We start from the raw sequence: 18,393 nt of genomic DNA on the forward strand, positions 1-18,393 counted from the left end.
CTATACTGAGGCATGATAGTAGTTTTTTATATAGTACTAACATTGTGAGAAAGTCTTCACCTTTTAAAATATGATTGTACATTGACCCTTCTTCCCATTCTTTGTGTGCCCAAGTTTCAAAAGAGGGCACATGTTCACATCTTTAGCTTCCGGGGATGATATTAATGTCTGTCATTACTGAGCTGCTGTAACAATATTCAACAACTTCACAGCACTGTCGAAATTTTACAACATAATAATCAATATGAGCTACCACGATAACCAAAGTAGCTGATCTTTTATTCCCTACCACCCTGATCTGATTACCTCAATATCAGCTTAGGTCGCCTAATGGATCTAACTTCTTTAAAAATGTTCCAGAAGTTGATGGCTTTGACTAGCTTGAAAGTAACAAGATCCAGATGCTGCCTGTCTACACAACACTAAACCATATAGGACCCCAAAACAGCTTTTATTTTAAAAGTCCCTCTATATTTCTCAGGCTCTCCTCTTTTCCGTTACCACTCCACTTTCCCTCTTTACCCCAGTCTCACACACACACACACACACACACACACACACACACAAAACTTTCCACCAGTGTAGCTCATCCAGCATCCTGTCTATAATATAATCTGCATGACATTATTTCCTGCTAGTAATAGGTTAAAAGAAATCTCAAGCAGAAAAGCAATTATTCCATTCATTTTGATCTAAAGTATTGTGTTTTTGCTTTTTTTTGTTTTTTTTCCTGAACATGCTTCATAGTAGAAAACAAGGACCAAAAAGAAATCGTGAATTTTGAAACATTTGGAAAAATTTAGCCAAATGAGTAAAAGGGATGGAATGTCTGATATTTTCATGCAATCCTTGAGTGTGTTGTTTTTGTTTTTCTGCGAGGGGATGAAAAATGATTATAAATTTCCCCTTTTTAACTTGTCCTTGCTTTGCCATTTCCTTGAGGAAGGCAGGCAGTGTTCTCTACCCAATCCCCAAAGAGTTAAAACTCAAGACACTGGAGCAGAAGGGCTGGTCTATTTAAGCAGCAGCCGCACAAACTAAATGCTCACAAAGGCAAAAAGCCATGTGAGTCGACCTTGGAGGGGCAGGGTGAATCATAGAGCGATGGGAAAAGAAAGACATGAAACCAGCACTCTTTAATATAATATCGAAAGTCTGCTGCCTGGTCTGATTCACAAATAGGCATTGTTTGATGAGACACAATACATGAGAGATAACTACAGCGTGAATTACCAAACCCTAATTACATCAACGAGTACTGGTGACAGCCCAGATCACTCAGGTTCGCCTTGTTCACGCTCAGCATATTTATTTATTAAGAAGACTATGGAGTCTGGCAAATGCAATACAAAATAATATCCTCTGTAAAGGGATACAATCCATGCCTTCAAGGTGGGAACTCTACCAACATTTTTTCCCCCAAATCAAGTCCAATTTAACTGACAAATTGGAGCCGTGATTTCACACCTGAGAGTCTCGCTTTTCTGAACTACAAGATAAAGTTCATGGTTCGCACTGCCCACGGCTTAGTTACTGGGCTGGCCACTGCCCCCCTAATGATCATCTGAGCACACACGTAAAAGCCTGGAGCATTTAACCAATTCATGTCCAATTACCATCAGTTACATTGCATCCTGTCAAGACCTAAGCCTCCTGATGGCAGCCAACAGAAAAACAGAGCTTCAAAAAGTAAGGAACGCCTATTGTAAACCTCCAAAATTCAGCCTCTAGCATCCGGATCATCCTCAGTGTAAAATAAAGGATGTAAGGCAAATAGAAAAAAATAATAATAACGAAAATACACCCAAACAAACTCCGAGAGACTTTAATTAGCTGTCCTATCCCTTCAACACTCTGCTTTCATTCTATACTCGGCGAATAAAAGTTTCAGTCGCCCCCACCCTGGCGTGTCCTATCCAGGGGGAAAAAAACCTTTTAGAGCCACAAAGAAAGAACAGCTCACCAGAAAAGCCCCTGAAATTGTATTCTTGTGCCTCATAATCACTGTTAGGATCTCCTTGCTAACAACCCTGCCCATCTGCAAAGGACTTTACAGACATCAGGAACAGTTATGCTGCCAAACAACAACAAAAGAACTGGAGTGAAACTATTATCTCCCCTTGAAGAGAATGCCACAATCCCGGGCTTGCTTTCTTCCTATATTCTCCTCTGCCTCATTAACTCCACTGGTATGTTACTAATTTCAAAGAAGCAGGAAGAGGTGATGGGGGGGGGTGGTGGTGGTGGTAAATAATCACACGCCTGTCTGTTTCCCATCCCAAGTGCAGGATAGCACACTGATTGCCAGACTGTGGGTCAAGCCATACCTTGGTTTGGAGATAATGAGGATAGTAGTAAGTGTACTGGGGGTACATTTGTGGCTGGTCCAGGCGTTTGCCCATGTAGCTGGAATCTTTACCTCCGAGGCAGGGAACTGGATGACAGGGTATAGTGCCCCAGGCCGAGCTTCCTCTTAAACCACTATTCCTGACAGTCCAGATGACTGATGAGGCTTCCGAGATTCCCGGTCTTCCACCACTCACTAGTTCCAACACAGCAAGAATATTAAAAAAGAAACACACCAAAAAAAAAAAAAAAAAAAGAGTGGGATCGGTCGGAAAAAAACCCACACACAGCTTTCCCAGGTCTTGCCTGCCTTCCCCCAGCTGCCGGGGTCCACTTGGGATGAGGCAGTTTGTTCTCTGCCAGGCTGTCTGTAGTGATGTCAATTGCCAGCGTTTGTAAAGGAAAAAAAAAAAAAATCAAAGTCCTTTTAACATAACTCCGAATCCTTGCAGATCAGCTTCCTGTCTCCTGTGTGTCTCTTTCCTCACCTTAAAGAAAAAGAAAATAAAAAGAAAGAAAGAGAAAGAAAGAAGAAAAAGAAAAGGGGGGGGAGAAAGAAAGAAAAAGAAAAGGGAAAAGAAAAAAAAAAAAAAAAAACCTTGCACAGCTTAGTTGCTGCTGTCTCCCTCCCAGAGTGACATGGTGTTCGGGGCTTGTCCTGTCCTTTCATTCACTTCCCCTCCTTCCAGCCGGTGGGTGGAACCGAGAGAGCCTCTCCAGGGAGCAGCGTACGCAGTCCAGAAGGCTGCAGTATTTCCTCCAAGAAAAAAAAAAAAAAAAAAAAAGCTGCTTCAGCCCCTGCTGCAAGCAAAGTTCCGATTCCCTCTGCTGGCTATCTCGAATAGCAAAGCGATTTTTGCAGCAAAGCTGCTGCCGCTGGAACTGAACCCAGGGAACTCAGATGCGGGCGGTGGCTCAGTTCTTATCCTTCCCTCCATCTACTCCACAGAAAAGCTGCCTTCTTTTCTCTTCGTTCCAAGTTTAAAGGTAAGCTACACTGCTAAACAAAACACTGAAGACCATGGGAGGGAAGAAAGGATGAAGGGAGGAGAGTGAAAGGGGAAAGAAAAAAAAAAAGGCAGAGGGACTAACCTTGCTGGCAAAAAACGCAAAAAGTGTGCCCGGTTGCTTTCAAAACCTATTAACACACTGAAGCCAGATGAAGCCAAGACCTGGTTTAGAAACTAACCTTTTACTTCTTGGAAGACATGGAAGATGCTAAGTTTTGAAGCAATTTTAGAGTCTACTCCAGGACTACTATTAACAAGCCATGCATCCAGATCACAATGACCAACTGATCATAGCAGAATAATCATTCTTATCATTACATCCATTTTGTGAAAATCAAAAGAGGTGTTCCCTCAGATTTATGAACTTCTTTATAAATAAAATCACCAGATCTCTCATTGGCTAGCCCTTTATGATTATTTTTATTCACGGATGCTAGAAACACTTTATTGATATTGTCACACACACAAAAAGAACAAAAATCATAATTACTTGGCAGGGTTTTTCCCCACTAATAATAAGTAATATTCTAACATGTCTATCAGCTGCTGCATTATAATACAAATTGTTTCCGAGAAAATATATTTCCTTAAAGGGTCCCTTTTCAAGGCGGGTAAGGCTAAAATTAGACGTGCCAGCTGTGTTTTGCTGTCGAGTGCTCACGCATGCCCAAAGCGTGGGCAGGCCGATATTCAGCTCTTCTCTACTTTGTCAAGTGGGCTCTGTTCTCCCCAGCCCAGAGTCGCCTTTTCAGATAGGAGGTTCCTGGTACAAATCCAGCTTCCTAGTCAAGCAGAACAGAGAATCTGGGTTCAATGCACAATGTGGCGTCCATCCACATACAAGCCCCACCAGCCCTGAGACAAGTGGCTTCTGCTCAGGGGTCTAGTTTCTGGACGCTGTGTGAGTGCATGTATGTTCCTTGCAGAAAGATAAGAACGGTGAGTAAAGAGTTTTATGTTTGACTCCTGACAAGAACAACAATCAGAAGGAAGGAGAGAGAGTGGGAGGGTATGAGTGGGGAACCCTGATAGCATTGTAACTGAGAAAATGAAATCAACGCCACTGATGTTTAAATGTGTTATTCTGGGCCTCAGTTGTCTCACCCAGAAAATGGAAATAGTGCCACCTTACCCGTCTGAAGGTGGTAAACTGAATCAGATACTAAATAAAACCGCAAATGATTTAAACATACGTCAGTGGCCTCTCCCTGCTGAGACAATAAAGTCCCGACTGTTGGAATAGTTTTCAAGACACTTGAAAACCCCACTTTTTTCTCCAGACTCAGACCCTAAACTCTGCCCCTTACATTCTATACCTGAGTCACAGTGAACTGCTTTTAGGACTGGAAATTACTCTCTCAGGGCCTTCTGTCATTTCCCTCTGTCCAAAGTGCAGTCCCTGACCCTTCAGCCCGTCTGTTAGGTCTGCGCTACAGAGTCGCTTTCCCTGAACTCTCGCTTGCCCGTTGCATCTTTCATTTGCCCTAATATTGTGCTTCTTCTATGTAACTGCTTGTTAATTGCATGTGTCTTCCAGGATTCTCTGAAAGCAACAGGAAACACAGGGAAGTAGGAGTTCCCATCACTCTTGTTCACCTTCATATTTCCAAAACCAGTGTGGTGTCTGGCACAAAAATGCATGCTCTGTAACTGTTTGTTGAATAAGACATCTTAAACATGATAGTGCTAACCCAACTCATATTCTTCTTCCAGTACATTTCTGGGTGTGGGGGATATGATGATACACAGATCCGAACAAGGCCCTTCCTTTATGGAGAGTATCCTCTAGTGTGTTGGGGGAGATGAGCAAAGGAAGAAGCAAGGTAACGAGGCAACACAAGATCGGTGACATTTAGTGCTGTTACGAAAATGTAAAGCTCAGGAAAGAAAAACAGTCACAGGGATTCCACCTCAAATAGGATAGTCAGGAAATGCTGTCCAAGGAGGAACTCCGGGTTAAAGGAAGAGGTTAAACCATGTGCTGGGTGTTGTATACTATGAGAGTACGTAGTGTGCAAGCCTTGGTGCCCACGCAAATTGCCGTGGTCCAGTCCAGCCTCTGCTGAACCACGCTACCTCCATTTTCTCACCCATTCAATGTCACTACCCACTTCATACAGTTACTATGAGAATTCACCAAGATAAACATGTGAATCATTGTTATAAGAACCATGGAATATAGTGGTTATGCTCCAAATATGTCAGCCTGCATCTGGGGAAGAGCATTCCCAGCAGAGGGACAGCAAGTATAGAAAGCCTGGCAGCAGGAATGTGCCTTTGGGATGTGTGAGACATGGTGCAGGGAATGGAACTGAGCAAGCGAGGAGTGGTCCATAAAAATGATGTTGGAGAGGTACCCTGGGAAGAGACCGTACAAGCCGTGGTGAGAACTGGGTATGGAAAGCTAAATGAGTGACAGTTGATAGTCTATAGCCAGGACTGTCTCCAAATATTCTGACTCGAGATCTAGTCATCTTCAACTATGGAATGCTGTCCTCCTAAATGACCTGTTGAGGGTCCTCCAAAGTCTATGACCTATATGATCAGCATCCTGGAATGCTTCTGCCAATGTTCCCACTATGGACAAAGGACATCAGTATTCATTTATTAATAAGTGGTCTAGATATTCCTTGAAGGGAAAGGAACACGGTCTTATTTACAAATGGAACGCAAAATAAATAACTCCTCAATCCAAGCAATAGTCCACTTATACGTAAAGTTCCCAGCATGTGTTGATGCTATCTACAATTTCTACACAAACTGTCATTTTCAAAATGCTATTCTGTTTTATTGGATTAGTGTTATGTTCTGGGCATCAATTGTAATTAGCCTAAGATCATTCACTGAACATTTTTAGTTTTTCTTAAATAATGCAAAGATGGTTTACCATTTGTGAGGATGGTAAAACCCATGTTTGATTTATTTATTTATTTATTTATTTAATTTATTTATTTATTTGCCCTCAGGATACCAGTATCTATGGCAATTTGGGAGGGAAGATACTCGTGTAAGAAATAGTTTTTATATCACGCTTGCTCTGTTGGAGCAGTAATGCTTGCCACTTAAATGATCAAGTTAAGGTAGGAGGTAACTAGTTTAAGGCACTCTCTAAATCAGAAGCCAGCTGTGTCCCATTTGCCAACTAACCAATAAATTTTGTACAAATTTAAGAGCAGTAAACTGCATCAAAGGGCATGGACTCTTTTAGATTCATGTGACTCACCGCACAGACTGGAGAGGCACTCATTTAAGACAAGTTCTTGGTTCACATGATTGAGACAATGCCTCAGACATATCATCGCATCAAGAGGTGGAGAAATGATGGTGCTTAAATAAGAGTCAGTTGGGTAGACATGGAGACTCTCTTCTCATTTGCCCTTGACCTACCCACTCCAAGAAAAACTGTCCTCTCTTTGGGTGGTTTATTTTTTAAATTACAAAGATTTAGTCAAAAGCAAAGGAAAAGAACAGTACTGATATAAGAAAAAATAATAATAACTGTACTATCTTTGAAAGCAAGTATACTATTCTATCTTCAAGAAAACCATTCATCACCTTGAATAGTTTTTTTTGTTTTGTTTTGTTTTGTTTTTTTTAATTTGGCACTATCTGCCTTCTTTGTTCAAATTTGTGAAATCCCTTTCAAACACAGCAATTACCAAAGGACTATAAACATAAAAGTTGCTTTAAAAAAAGAAAAGAAAGAAAGATGGTTGATTGCAAATTCCAATGTTAAAGTAATGTTACGGCTTTCTTTCTCCTAGTGATCCTTGGTTAATGGGTAAAGAAAATACTTGAGACAAATTAGGAGAAAGAGACTACTAGTGATTCAAGTATGTGTGGTCCAAATTTAAATTGTAATAGAATATAAAAACGTTAATGTAGATAAAAACAATCCAATTTGGCCTTGAAAGAAAATTTCAAGCTTCAGGATAAAATCATAATGGACTATAGTTGAAGAACATTAATCAAGTATAAAAGCAAAAATAATTCAAAACAATGGACAGTAACTTCAACAAAGTTTTATTGAACATCTACTATGTGCCTAAATAATCGAGCATACCACTATCTTCTCAACCTTGTCCTTAGGTAGACTTAGCCATTCAGTAGCTGTCAAACATCAACCGTTCATACACGACCTTAATGTTTTCTCATATCTGAATACCAATTTTCAACAAAAGTTATTAAATAATTTTCTTTAAGTTAACTCAGTTTTCTTTCCATAATGCACCTTTATTATAATTTGAAGCAGTAATACACATGAAAGCTCATGTTTATTTTGTTTCTATTACCTTTTCAAAAAAAAATACACACTATCCTCTGACTCTCTATATACATTTTTTTTTTTTTTTGTAGCACTTAATACATCTGGTTTTGCAGTTATCACCAGGATTACCAAGACACATTTTTCCACTTCTTTGAAAGGAGGCATGACCATGTGCCTTGCTAGAGCCAATAAAATATGAAGCAGAGTAGACACATTTCAAAGCTTTTAACTCTTGCTATTTAATTCTCCAGCCCGTTCTTCTCTGACGGAAGGCTGAGCTAATATGGAGAAAGCATCTTGGAAGACTGAGAATGACTACCTTTGAATAGTCACCTGCACCAGCCACTGACTTGTCATGAGCGAAAAATCAACCTTTATTGTATGATGCTATTGAGATTTGGTGACGTCACTACAGTATCACCTAGCCTACCCTGACTAACATGACATTACTTGTAGCTTGAGTCTATATTTGTGGGTTTGCTTGTTTGAGTACCTCCCCCACTAATATCTAAGGTCCACAAGGGCACGGGATGTATCCGTCATGTCCATTGCTATATTCTCAGCACCTAGAACTGTACTTTGGATGAAATACACACTTAAATGTTTGTTTAAGTAAATGAATAAAATGTTCACCTAAAATCATCTCATTTATCTACCAGTGGTTAATGTATGATACTTTATGAAACAATAAAAGGGAAAATGAGACGTATGCTCAAAAAGTAAAAACTGTTTTTCTAGGAGAACTGCTACAGTACTGAGTGTGTAAAGGAGGGAAAGGTTGTGTTTTTTGTGCTGACTGTTGTGTGTGAGCACTGGGGTTTGGGGTTGACTAGTTAAGAAAGAAAGAAAGTGAAGTAGGAAATGCCTTAAAATACAAATGGCTTACTACATACTAGACTCTGTAAGAGAAGTTTATAAATGTTTCCTCAGTTAAAACTCACGAGCACCTGGAAAGTCAGTATGATATTTCAGATTTTACAATTGAGAAAACAGAGATGGAGGGGGTTTAACTACCCTATCCAAGTTCACCCAGGTATAACATGGTAGAGACCTATTTCTGACTCATTTCTGTATCGAGCTCAATCCCAGGCTTTCTGCTCAGTATCGCTGATTGAAATTGTAAATGCTTCATATCAAAATTGGATGAGATAAGCTTTGTACTTAAAACAGAAAAAATCACAGTCCACATAAAAGTCTTAAATAAGTCAGTGTGTCTTCATAGAAACAGATGGTGTTGAACAGACAGACAACTGGAAAGAAAGAATATGGCCTTCTATCAAATAGCATAAACTGTATTTGGATGTCAGGCGTGATGGCGAATTGTACATGTCAACTGGGCTAGGCTGTGGTGCCCCGTCAAAGACGAGTCTCGATGATGCTGTGAAGTATTTTTTAGACATGATTAACATTTAAATCAGTAGCCCTTGAATAAAGCATATCGTTCTCCATAATGTGGGTGGTTCTCACCCAATCAGTTGAAGACTTTAAGAATAAAGGCTGAGATCCTTCAAGAAGGAAGGAATTCTATCTCGAGACTACCTTTGGACTCAACAAGCCCCATGTCTCCAGACTGCCAATTTAACCTGCTATTTTTTTTTTTTTTTTTATTTGCCAGCCCCACAATCACATGCGCCAATTTTTAAAAATCAATCTCTGTATCTGTGGACACTTTGGTCAGCGTTGCTCAAGCAGTAGTTTGCCGTAATCAGAAGTGTCTGGACACTGATGGTAACCACTTTGAGCACCTCTTGTAATTGCATAAGTCAAACGTCACCTGTATTCATCTTTTGTTATCGGTATATAGTGAGTATTATAATTTTAATACAGTTTTCCTTTCTTAAAATGTATGTACAATTTTTTGGCACACACACAAACACATACACATTTACTGGTTGTGTTTCTCTGGAGAAACCTGACTAAAATAATAGGTTAATACAAAAATAAGAAATATGACAGCAATGATGGTCAGTGAAATGGGCACTCTTACATGTTCCTAATAAATACCTATAATTCTATTAATACAGCTTAACACAGTGTATGGCCTTAAAAATCTTCACCCTTGTTACCCAGTAATTGTAGTTCTAGGAATCTAAACCAGACCATCATTGGAAGTTTAAGAATATGAAATTAGGAACCTAAACGTCCAACTCTAGTTGGTTAAATAAAAGGAAAATAGAATATAATTCAACCATTAATATGATACTTAGAAAACATTCTGACAATATGGAAAACCAGTTGAATACCTGATGGAAAAAAATAACAATAAAACATTGTATACGCTTTCTGCAATGAAATATAAACACATGGACAAGAGAACAAAAGAAAAAGTACATCAAAATAAAAACAGGGGAACTTCTTCTCTGTGGTGGGGTTATTGGTGATTTTACTTCTCTTATTGATAAATTTTTGAAATTTTCCAATTTGTCTCAAAATGAGCATACATTTTATTTTAAATAAATATTATTTTTAAATAAATATATTTATAATTAGGGTTTTATTAGCTGATAGGAAATTTGTAAACACCCATAAGTGACAATATCAAAATAAATTACATGTGTAGTTTAAAGTCTAGGAGCATCAATTTACATCAAAATGTGTCAAAACTCTCATCTAAGACCAAAAACAAATAATTCTCATTGAATGAAATGATAATAGCTACCAATGACATATTTTCTAGAGGATTAAAATAAACCTGCCTAAGTATCCAATACTTTCTTTTATTTAAAACATCAACTAATTCTGCCGTGTACTTCTAAGTTTCTCATAAAGTTATTTGTAAAATGTATGTATGTATAGATAGATAGATAGATAGATAGATAGATAGATAGATAGATAGATAGATAGACAGACAGATACATCTCTGTCAGCTTGTTTACAATATTTTGTAGAAATAGGGATTTTTTTTTTTTTCGTCTATCACTATGTCTCCCTGTATATTTCCAAGCAAAGAATTCCACTAGTTGCAGTACATTGAGCCAATTTTGTCTTGATGTAGGTGGCAAATTCTAATGCCCCTTTTTACAAGCACACCTTCTGCCATGACTTGTGCCATCAATGAACCAGAGCTTTAGAAACCACTAACTAAAAGTTTCAAAGTAGGAAAAGATGAATAGCTGCTTTATCATGTGGAAAACACATTTTCTAAAAGGAATATTATCACTTTGTATTGACCGCCCAGTTTCCAGCTGCCAATAGCTAAACAAGTCGGGTCAATATGGCCAGTTTTGATTGGTGGCACTGATTCTTCTCCCTATAAAAGTCCAGACTTGCAGAAGCCCAGGCTGAAAGCTACTTCTAATTAGAATTACCAGATAAAATACCATACATCTAGTTAAATGTGAATTTCAGATAAATGATGAATAAGTTTTTAATAAGTATGTCCCAAATATTGTATATGGGATGTCTTCTGAAATATTTAGGCCATACTTATGAAAAGTATTCATGCTTGTGTGAGATTCAAATTTAGCTGAGTGTTCTATAGTTTTTATTTCCTAAATCTGGTAAACCCACTCCTACTTGATGCACAGAGACAGTTTATAGGACTTTCAAGGACACAAGAATTGGCAGAGTTCAAATTTAAAGACAACTAGCAATGATTAATGTTCCCAATCCTCTTGACACTCATACCAGGTAAACCAAAAATGTCCCCTCATTAAGGCTCCCTGAAGAGAAATCAACCACAATTGTGTGACTGTTATGAATCCATACCGTGTTCCAGGAGCTCTGTTTTTGTTGTAATTGTAAACCGGTTTCTGGTATTTTTGTTGTTGTTGTTTTGTTTTAGCATGAGGGAATTTTTTTTTTCCTAAAAACTGTTATTCACCACAATAAAGTGCCTAAGAAGAATGAGATGCCCTGATTCCCCCTCCCTGATATTAGAAAGTTCCAATTTAGAGAACTGGACAAATGTGCAAAACATGAGAGGAAAAGAGAGGAAGGGCAGAGATACCCAAAGTGTGGTCTACACACAGGTTCTGGTCAGCAGACTTGTGTGTCGATGGCCAGCAAGTACAAGGATCTAGATTAAGTGTCTAGCAACTAAGTGTTATAGCAATTTGTCAGAAGAGTTTTATGTCTCTCGTCTCTAAATAATAAAAGTTTGGACTGCTTTCTTGAAACCCTGCTTTTTGCATTTCACTTTCTAGTAATTTCTAATGTAGAAGATCAGACAATTAAGTTCATGAACTCCTCCTAGAAAAGTGCTACATGCCTCATTGCTGAACACCGCTACGGTCACCTTCAAAGGACTCCTCTTAGGAAGCTGTGCACTGATGCCAGCACCTAGTCCACCCTTCAAAGCTATTTTGGAACTCTTTTTCTGGAATGGCCATCAGAGCTGTCGTCATATTACTCTCGATGTCCTGAATGTCACCAAAATGTCTTCCTTTCAATATTTTCTTTATCTTTGGGTAAAGAAAGAAGTCACTGGGGGCCAGATCAGGTGAGTAGGGAGGGTGTTCCAATACAGTTATTTGTTTACTGGCTAAAAACTCCCTCACAGACAGTATACCGTGTGAACTGGTGCATTGTCGTAATGCAAGAGCCATGAATTGTTGGCGAAAAGTTCAGGTCGTCTAACTTTTTCACATAGCCTTTTCAGCACTTCCAAATAGTCAACTTGGTTAACTGTCCAGTTGGTACAAATTCATAATGAATTATTCCTCTGATATCAAAAAAGGTTAGCAATATCGTTGCAACAAGTTTACGAACTTAATTGTCTGACCTTGCATTTTTAACAAAAAATATCAGCTAGGGTCAGTTAAAAAAGAACAAAAGCCAGTCTTCCATGACAGTTTGAAAAGTACTGATCTAGAAAATATACAACTGCCTTATTTCCTTTCATTTCCATTTGCACGCTCCTAATGGTGAAAAAGTTACAATACTAATTCCCAGTATTTTCTAATTGCTGTGCAAAGAATAATGAAACCTGCAAGAACTACAAAGGACAAATTTAATTCCCTCAAATTTACCTCTCTTTTTGCCTAACTTACTCTCTTTTCTGTGTCGCTCCCTTACCCTCTAACCCATGCCACCTTTTGGACCTCAGGGAAGATAATAAGAGTACAAAACCCAAAGCTAGGATGTGGGGGGCTTGGGGGCTTGTCGGCTCTGAATGACTGAGCCTGGCAAGATGGATTCTCCAGTAGGAGCCTCAGTTATCTTGTGTGGAAAATGCAGGTTGGATTTAGGGCGTTTAAGATCCATTTCTGACTCTGATATTCCACAATGCCAGGACACGCTTGTTGATGAGACTGCATCCCCATGGCTACGGGGGTACACTGGCTGGCCCCTGAATGAGTGGCCAGGCTTACTCCCACAGCACAAGGTGGACACACTTCAGCCAGGCGCTCTATGTGATGCCCAGCCATTCCCAGCAGCTGCGTGCTGGGAGGCCCCAAATCCAAAAATAGCCCCACAAATTATAATTTGCCTTCCAGAAATGACATCTCCATGAACGGCACTAAATCACAGCCATATGATTAGCCTGACACTTTTGCCAGTACCTCCAAACAGTTTAGTCTCTGGAAGTCTAGATGCACCATCCATCGCATTCAGGGGCCTCCAGTATGCTGAATGTTGATGCTCATTATACAGTCAGGAAACATAATTATTCGTTTTTCTTTAAGGAAGTTTATGACCGGAGGTAATGGGAGGAACATAAATGTACTGACTGTTTACTGAGACCCATAAATGCTAAGAACACAGACAAATAATTGTCACTCAGAGATTTGTTCTTGCAGTGGAGAATCTTCATTTTTAGCAATTTAACTACTAAAAGTTTACCCACCTTGAGGAGAATTATTTAGTAGGAAATAAAATTTAGTACCTTATTTCATTCCCTGCTCTGCCAACTTTCATCCTGTCAGAAAACCAGCTTTCACATAAAATGTGCAGAAGGTAGTTTGTTCCATAGGTCAAGTAAAACTAAGAGGTAATTAGTGCAAGCTAAACCTCTAAATAATAATGCCACATTTTTAACATTAGCAGAGCCCATGTTCAAACTTAACTAATATGCTTTCTGTTTTCCTCTTTGAGAGATAAACTTTGTTACTTACAAATGATCAAGGGGGAATAAAAGAAGTTAGATTATTTATTCTGACCAATTAATAAAAAAAAAGTGGTGAAGCTCAGGTCAGTATTTAACAAGCACAATCTAAAGCTCACACATCTCTTCAGAGCTAAGAACAGTGTCCATGTCTGATTAGGATGGGCCACTGGTCGGACTGAGCTCATCTTAGGGGAATTTCTGGGACAGTTTGGCACTATAGGGTGGAAAAACTAGTGTGATGGTCTTGGTACTTTGGTACTACTGATCTCTTAACTGCCACAGTGACAGGTAAATTGTGACATTATGGGCAAAGGGGTCTGGTGAGGGGGAAGGGGGACAAGGGGAAGGGAGGGAACAGAGATGCTGCAAGTAACTCAGTGTGTAGGTGGCCTACGTGTGGCTTCTTCCCTCCCATTGGACAGTTGCATTAAATATGATCATTAACCTTGTGTCACCCACTCCAGCCATGACCATTTTGTCAGGTTCCCCAGCATGCTGCCTTGGCAAGCAACGAGAGTTAGAAGTGAACCCCTCCAACAAAGGAAAAATGTTCTTCATGCTGAATAAGACCCCTTCCCAGTTCATCTCCTTTCCTTGCTCTATACATCCAGTGGGAAAGAGAAGTGAGAGCTTTTCAGGACTGGCAGTATGAGAGCAAACAACCTCTTGCAGGGAGGGTACAGGAACCCTGCTTTGGAGAGTGGCATGAAGGAACCCAGGGATCTCAGTGTATCTCCAAAAAGCAGCAGCTGGAAAAGGAGACCTCTGGCCTGGAGATGCCTCTAGTTATTCCTCCCTTAGGCTGCAAACGCTGAATTCTCTGTCCATAAAGAGGGCAAATTACTGACAGGAACAGAGAGAAGCCAGTCTATTTCTCAGTGAGATAGGCTCCCCTCAAACCATGACCTGGTGTGAGATGCCTACTCTTCGTTTCTTTCTGACTAGAGGTGTCGGGAGTTTATGCCAATGTTAGGTTCATATTGGCATGGACAATATGTAGATTCTTCTATTCCCTCCTGAGAGAGAGGTACACATGTTACCAGGGATGGGACATAAGCATGGACCTGTGGATTCCATGTGCAATTGTCACACATTTTTTCTACAAATATTAAAGGCCACTGCCCAACTCCAGCTTATTTATTTTTGCAACAAACTCTAAAAATTAGTTTAGTGTCTTGGTAAAGAAACAACGCTTGTGTCAAGTTCTGTAGAAAAACCACACAGCGTTGTTTCACAAGTTCCTACTGAAAGGATCTATCTATTATGACCAGGGATAAATGTATTGCATTCAATATGTTTGGTTTGGGAAATCTCTTTTTGCCAGTTCCAGGATAACCAATTGTCCATTATACCTTGTCCTTGGTAAGAAGAGCTGATGTAGAAATATTTAAGCTCCCTGTCCACAAACACTTCTTTCCTCCCAAAACAGGAAAAGACTGATCTTCTCAAGACTTTCATGTTATTTATTTTTCACTAAAGGGATATGATTTTTATACCAGGTACATTTTTCCTTTCGTTGTGTTTTTTTTTGTGTGTGTGTTTTTTTTGTGTGTGTTTTTTTAAGTGCCTGCCTTTGAAATGACTCCTAGAATGAAGATTCTGACCACTTGCCCTTGTTAAATATCTGGTGATCCTTTTCCCCAACAGATGGGAAGGGCCTCCTGATATGCCCCTGGCCTAATTTCAATTTGGGTAATTGCATTCTGTCGACTTGAAATTTCCCCACCAGTTTCATCTGCCTGGGATATGATGCCTCATTCTCAGTCCTGAACTGCCTGGCGTGCCGTTGGAGGCTGGGGAACAGCTGGTGCATTCCACCCCAGAAGTGGATGCATTTCAGTAGCAGGTGCAAAGGTTTTCTTTGGCCGAACACAAATTCTAACCTAGGAATAAGCTTCATGGACGCTTTTGAGTTTCTCCATGAACATAAGTAACTACTTGGAAACCAAAAAATATAGTGGTATCCAAAGCATAAATGTGAACTGGGAGGAAAGTAAATCATTTTCACTAAAACCAGTCTGTTGTGTGATCATTGTGTACTCCGTGAATCTTACAATGCTTCTAGATTTGAATTTTGACAATAAGGATAAATATTTCACATAAAGCAGACAGTTATTCCCCTCTGAAAGAATTTTATACACATATATACATGTATACACATATACGTGAGTGTGTGTGTGTGTGTGTGTGTGTGTGTGCCCCAACTCTGACCTCCCTGTGGAGAGTCTTCCTCAGTCTGAAATAAAAGCAACTTTCCCCATGAAACCACGTTAGGCATCTTATGTATACCTCATTTGAGTGAGTAACATTTTTAATTGTAATGAGCTTATCTCCTGTATCAACCTGGAATCTTAAAAGGTATCTGATCCATTTCTGTTTCCGTAGCACATCTAGAACATAATTGGTACTCAATAAATAAAATACAGACATAGACCGAACCTATTTGTCTTAAGTTTTAACCCACAAAATGCTATTTTTAGGGCTGCAACTTAATGTATATTTTTCTTAGATACACAGACAAAACCCCAGGAACTTTGTTGGCCCGTGTCACATCCCCTTGGTCATGTCAGCTCTAGGGAATAGTTCCATGCAAGCACAGGCTCACCTTGCATACAGCACTCCCCCTCAAGCAAATGCTCCAGTACCATCTGCCAGACGTGGCTTCCAGAGGTGTAAGATGTCTGTGCAAGTGGAGCCTAGAGGTGCAGGGTGATTGCACCAAAGCGATACTATACCAGTGCAGAACAGGAGCTGGCAGACAGTTCTGGAAGTCCTTCTGTACCTTCTCAGGGTGTCTCAGTGATACTGAACCCCAATGACCAATTCTAGCTTTTAAATTTTTTTTTCCACAAACATTTTAGCAGTGACCTTGATAACACACCATTATATTGGACTTTCTTCCTGCCACTCTCCCCACTCTCCCCACTGCATCACTCCTGCTTCAGAGAATTACATCCCAAACATACTATATGCACCAAAGCCTTTGCCTCATGCCCTGAATTTGGTAGAAACCAATTTCTGACAACTTGGGGTATCACCACACTGACAGTCACACCAGCAGACTATCTACATATAAACATATAGCATACCTGTTCATCCCCCATTCATTTTCTATCACAGGACAGACAAACAATACAAAGAGTGCCCTGACATATATATATTGGCTGACCGATTATATACTATGTCATGCAATAGGGTGGAGAACTGAGACTGTGCCTTGATATACATTCTGAAATATTGTTATAGCTCTAAGAATCCTACCTGACCAGTGACTCAGGAGTCATTCCCAAAGTCTCATAAATAGTGGAAAAGTCCAGATTCTGCCTCATTTTAGCCTCTGCAGTTTACCATAAATTACCTTAGAGGCCCCAAGTCTCCATATGACTCAAGCTGACTCGAATCCTAATTTGTACTATGCGGCAATTTTGGCGATGTCATCTGCATGCTTAAGTCTCATGCTGCCTGGCCCTTGGGGTGCAAAACAATGTTTATGCAGTAAGACCTGTCACTTCCATCCTTGCTTAGTATAGATCACCAGTGGGTAGTGCCCTGCGTAACAAGAGGGCTTCATGAAGACCACTTCGTGATATCAAGGGCAGGATGCCACCAAAGGCCAGGCCTCCTACTCACTGCAGGACTACCCTGTTGGCCACATGAGAAAGAAAAATGCAGTGACCAAGCAGATTGCAAGGGAATTCTCCTCAGTCCTTCACAGCACTGGTGTTTAGACCTCTAACTTCCAGAAGGTATTCAAATTGAGGCCAGACCTTAAGAGAGCAGCCGGATTGAGGCAAAGTTGAACTGGGAGCCCAGACTTTCAGCTCATGGAAAGGACAGCAATACTTTAAAAGCTGTATGAGAGAGGGCCTGTGAGGCACTTGGATCATCCTTCTTTGATTTTGGTAAAATTAGTAATTTTTATCTGCCCATAAATGCTTTACTTTTTTCACTGTGGAATGTTGAAATGCAAAACTATATAAAAACAAACAAAAATTCACACATTGGATCCTATGACCCAGAGTTAAGTGCTATTAATATTTAATGTATTTGCTTCTCTCTTTTTTCCTATGAGTATATACATGTTTCTTTCTGTCTCTATCTCTGTCCATATATTTGATATCAAAATAAAATACGTACTTATTTTTGTGTGTACTTCTTCTGACAATATATTGTGATCCTTTTCTTTGAAAATGTCATTGCATTGGAACATAATATGTAATGATAATATTTTAAGATTCTCTGTTGACATTCTATGGGCAGTTTCTTATGATTATTACAAATGATAACATATATATGTATTTTTGCATGATATTAGCAGATGATGCCGGAGCCAATCACTTAACCATAGCAAGTGTTGATATCTGTCCTCCTGGTCAGAAAATGGCTGTAGCAGGCAGGGTCAGCCATGCTGTCTTCAACCATCAACATTTGGATATAGCTACCTTTTCTGCCTATATTCTTAAATATGTAAGAAACCTTTCCTGGAATCTCCTGCCCCAGCATGCAATTTCCTAAATCATTCACTGATGAAGGAGATGGAACTATCATGATTGGCTTAGACCACCCTTCTTAGCCAGGAAAAAGATCATTTTCTCAGAGCAAATGGCTACATAGGGTGAAGAATGAAGCATGTTCTACAGACCAAAATTGAAGCCCTCCAGAAAAGAAAAGTAGGCTTAAAGGGGAAATACTTTGGGTAGGTGAAACACAATTGTCTCCAA

At 39.7% G+C, this 18,393-nt stretch overlaps 1 protein-coding gene and 1 long non-coding RNA gene across 9 annotated transcripts in view; one reads left to right on the forward strand and one right to left on the reverse strand.

Moving 5' to 3' along the window:
- RBMS3 (RNA binding motif single stranded interacting protein 3) overlaps positions 1-18,393 on the reverse strand; it is a 1,259,852-nt gene that overhangs the window by 636,480 nt on the left and 604,979 nt on the right. For 2 of the 8 annotated variants that reach the window (XM_019745288.2, XM_019745286.2), the window contains exon 1: positions 2,328-3,000. The exons of 5 other annotated variants lie outside the window; for them this stretch is intronic. In XM_019745288.2, the coding sequence (XP_019600847.1) occupies positions 2,328-2,402 (75 nt within the window). In that variant the 5' untranslated portion in view covers positions 2,403-3,000. Of the gene's footprint in view, positions 1-2,327; positions 3,001-18,393 lie in introns of those variants that run through there. One more of the 8 variants, XM_074312724.1, reaches the window with a different exon arrangement.
- LOC109454545 (uncharacterized) lies at positions 3,163-8,265 on the forward strand. The gene is made up of 2 exons (XR_002138480.2): positions 3,163-3,333; positions 7,875-8,265. It is a non-coding gene; the product is annotated as an uncharacterized LOC109454545 (long non-coding RNA).

The sequence above is a fragment of the Rhinolophus sinicus genome, linkage group LG10 (genome assembly GCF_036562045.2).
Source record: "Rhinolophus sinicus isolate RSC01 linkage group LG10, ASM3656204v1, whole genome shotgun sequence".
Taxonomy (NCBI): Eukaryota; Metazoa; Chordata; class Mammalia; order Chiroptera; family Rhinolophidae; genus Rhinolophus; species Rhinolophus sinicus.